Source organism: Marmota marmota, unplaced genomic scaffold, assembly GCF_001458135.2.
Source record: "Marmota marmota marmota unplaced genomic scaffold, marMar, whole genome shotgun sequence".
Lineage (NCBI taxonomy): Eukaryota > Metazoa > Chordata > Mammalia > Rodentia > Sciuridae > Marmota > Marmota marmota.
Window position 1 is genome coordinate 26,374,902 of NW_026000019.1, and position 2,599 is coordinate 26,377,500.

Consider the following 2,599-nt stretch of genomic DNA (forward strand, 5'->3'; position numbering starts at 1 on the left):
CCCCCTACACACACACACACACACACACACACACACAAGCTAACTGGGAGGCTAACTGCAAGTTCCAGGCCATCTTTGGCAACTTAGTGAGACCCTATCTCAAAATAAAAGAAATAAAAAAGATGTAGCTCAATGGTAGAGTGCTTGGTGTCCTTGGATTGAAACCCTAGTACCAACAATCATCATCATCATCATCATCAACATCATCATTATCATCATTATCATCATCATTATCATTATCACTCATCTATTGAAGACAGAGTCAAGAGAGGAGGGAGAGCAAGGAAGTATATATTGGATACTTTAGCTAGGTACCTTTGGTAAGTGAATTTCTCAGATAGAATGCATAGAGTGACTTCTCTAAACATATTAAAGTTTAGAGATTGTCCAGAAGACCAGGGGAGACTATGTCCAGGCCCTTAGAGTGACATTAGGAAAAAGCATTATCTCAGGAACTTTTCCCAAACACAACATTATACACACCTGGCATATGTCACACACATACATACATATTCACTCACACACACACACACACACACACACACACCATTTAATCTTAATTTTCATTCAACATCAATCCATCAAATGAGGTGAATTTAGACTGGTTTACATTCACTATCAACCAATTCTGCCCAGCAGAGAGTGATGCACACCTGTAATCCCAGCTACTCAGAAGGCTGAGGCAGGAGGATCATAGGCCTGTTTCAAGGCCAGTCTTGGCAACTTAGTGAGACCCTGTCTCAAAATAAGAATAAAAAGAGCTGGGGACATGGATTAGNAAAAAAAAAAAAAAAAAAAAACAGGAAGGAGGCAATAACACACAGGTTCTGAGGTCCTTCCCTGAATCCCAGGACAGCCCTGACTTTCTGTATGTTACTGCTGTCTGGTATTCTTCTGACATAGAATACATATGAATGGTAACCATCTAATCTCTATAGGAATTATAATAGTCACAGCCAGGCATGGTGGCACATTTCTGTAACCCCAGTGATGTGGGAGGCTGAGGCATAAGGATCACAAGTTCAAAGCCAGCCTCAGCAATATAGCTAGGCTATAAGCAACTTAGCAAGATTCTGTCTCAAAATTAAAAAAAAAAAAAAAAAAGAATTCATACAAATCTCATTATGAAAGCAATTTCTGGGTATGTATCCGTTCAATCTACTATAATAAAATATCACAAACCAGGTGGCTCAAAACAATAAAAATTTCTTTCTTATTGTTCTGGGGACTGGGGAGTCCAAGATTAAGGTACTGGTAGATCCACTGTCTGCTGAAGGCCTACTTTCTGGTTCACAGATGTGTCTTCACATGGTGAAAAGTGCAAGTCGGCCATCTGGAGCTTCTTTTATGAGGGCACTAATCTTAAATATGAGGGCTCCACCTTCATGACCTAATCACCTCTGAAGTGTCTAACCGCCTGAAGCCTCACCTTATGAGTAAAGATTTCAACACATGAATTTGGAGAATAAGATAAACACCCAGAAATTATATTTTTAATTTTCTGCTTTCCTAAGTGATCTCAAGTCCTTTATCTAGGCTCAGTTTCTGAAGGGACAGAAAGAAGAGAATACAGTGGGAAACTGAGAGCACAGGGGGATGGGATAACCCAGTAATCTCATTTTATCATAATCAACATGTAAGCAATTACAAAATTTCAGTTAGGATAAAACTAGCACAAATTTAAAGGGTCTCTGATTATAACAGAGAGATCTAGATTAAAAAACAAGAAGAAATCCTTCATAGCTCCCTTAATACAATTTAATACAATCAGAAAAACTTTCCATCCTAAAGATAAGGCAGATTTATTTCTTATACTTACATTTACAGAGACAGCAGATCTCATAAGGGAAAAGTAATAAAAGTTTATTTCAATCTGTCTAGACCCACCAGCCTAACAGATGGCTCCAGGAGATGGCAGGGAGACCCTGGGGCTCTGCATCCTCCTGAGCTTTGGACTGGGCTCTTACCTGTAGATGGGGTCCTGCATCACCAGCATCTTGCTCTCATCCCACGTCCACTCCTTTTTCTGCAATAAAAGAAGCTGTAAATGAATAAGTTAGGCTTGTCCTCAGCTATAGAACCAGGGCACACGTTGAACTACTAATGCTTATGCAAACACATGCATCTTGCTTCTGGCCTGAGTTTTTCCCTCTAAGAGGCCCAGAGCTGATTGCTCCAAAAGGGCAAGGGGAAAATGTCATGTGTCTGATCAGTTTCCTTCACAAGCACTTCAGGAGAGTGTCTCTCCCTGGCAGAGAGCACAAGCAGGAGCCAAGGAGGCCTCAGGGGACCACAGGCAGACTCTAAATAAAAATTTCTTAGAGAAATTGCAAGGAAAAAAAAAAAAAGACTACATATCACTCCAAGGAGGTGGGAGAAGAGGAATGAAAAGAAGAAGAGAGTAAAATAAAACGTGTGGAGGAGGCAATCATATGCAAATGAAATGTAATCCACCCTCTCTCTTTAATTAAAAGAGAAAGGGGAAAGAAAAAAAAGCCTCCAAGTGAGTTAACTAGTACATTTAATAGTCATTCAGCTGTTGTCCTAACTTACTGTGAACACATGGAGACCACCCCCCCAACTGTCTCCCCTCCCAACC

The 2,599-nt window shown here is 40.3% G+C and overlaps 1 protein-coding gene across 7 annotated transcripts in view; it reads right to left on the minus strand.

The window, feature by feature from the left end:
• LOC107147452 (carboxyl-terminal PDZ ligand of neuronal nitric oxide synthase protein) overlaps positions 1-2,599 on the minus strand; it is a 323,970-nt gene that overhangs the window by 88,074 nt on the left and 233,297 nt on the right. For 4 of the 7 annotated variants that reach the window (XM_048810129.1, XM_048810126.1, XM_048810128.1 and 1 more), the window contains one exon: positions 1,968-2,041. In XM_048810129.1, coding sequence (XP_048666086.1) covers positions 1,968-2,041 — 74 coding nt within the window. The remainder of the gene's footprint in view (positions 1-1,967; positions 2,042-2,599) is intronic. The other 3 variants (XM_048810127.1, XM_048810131.1, XM_048810132.1) reach the window with 1 other exon arrangement.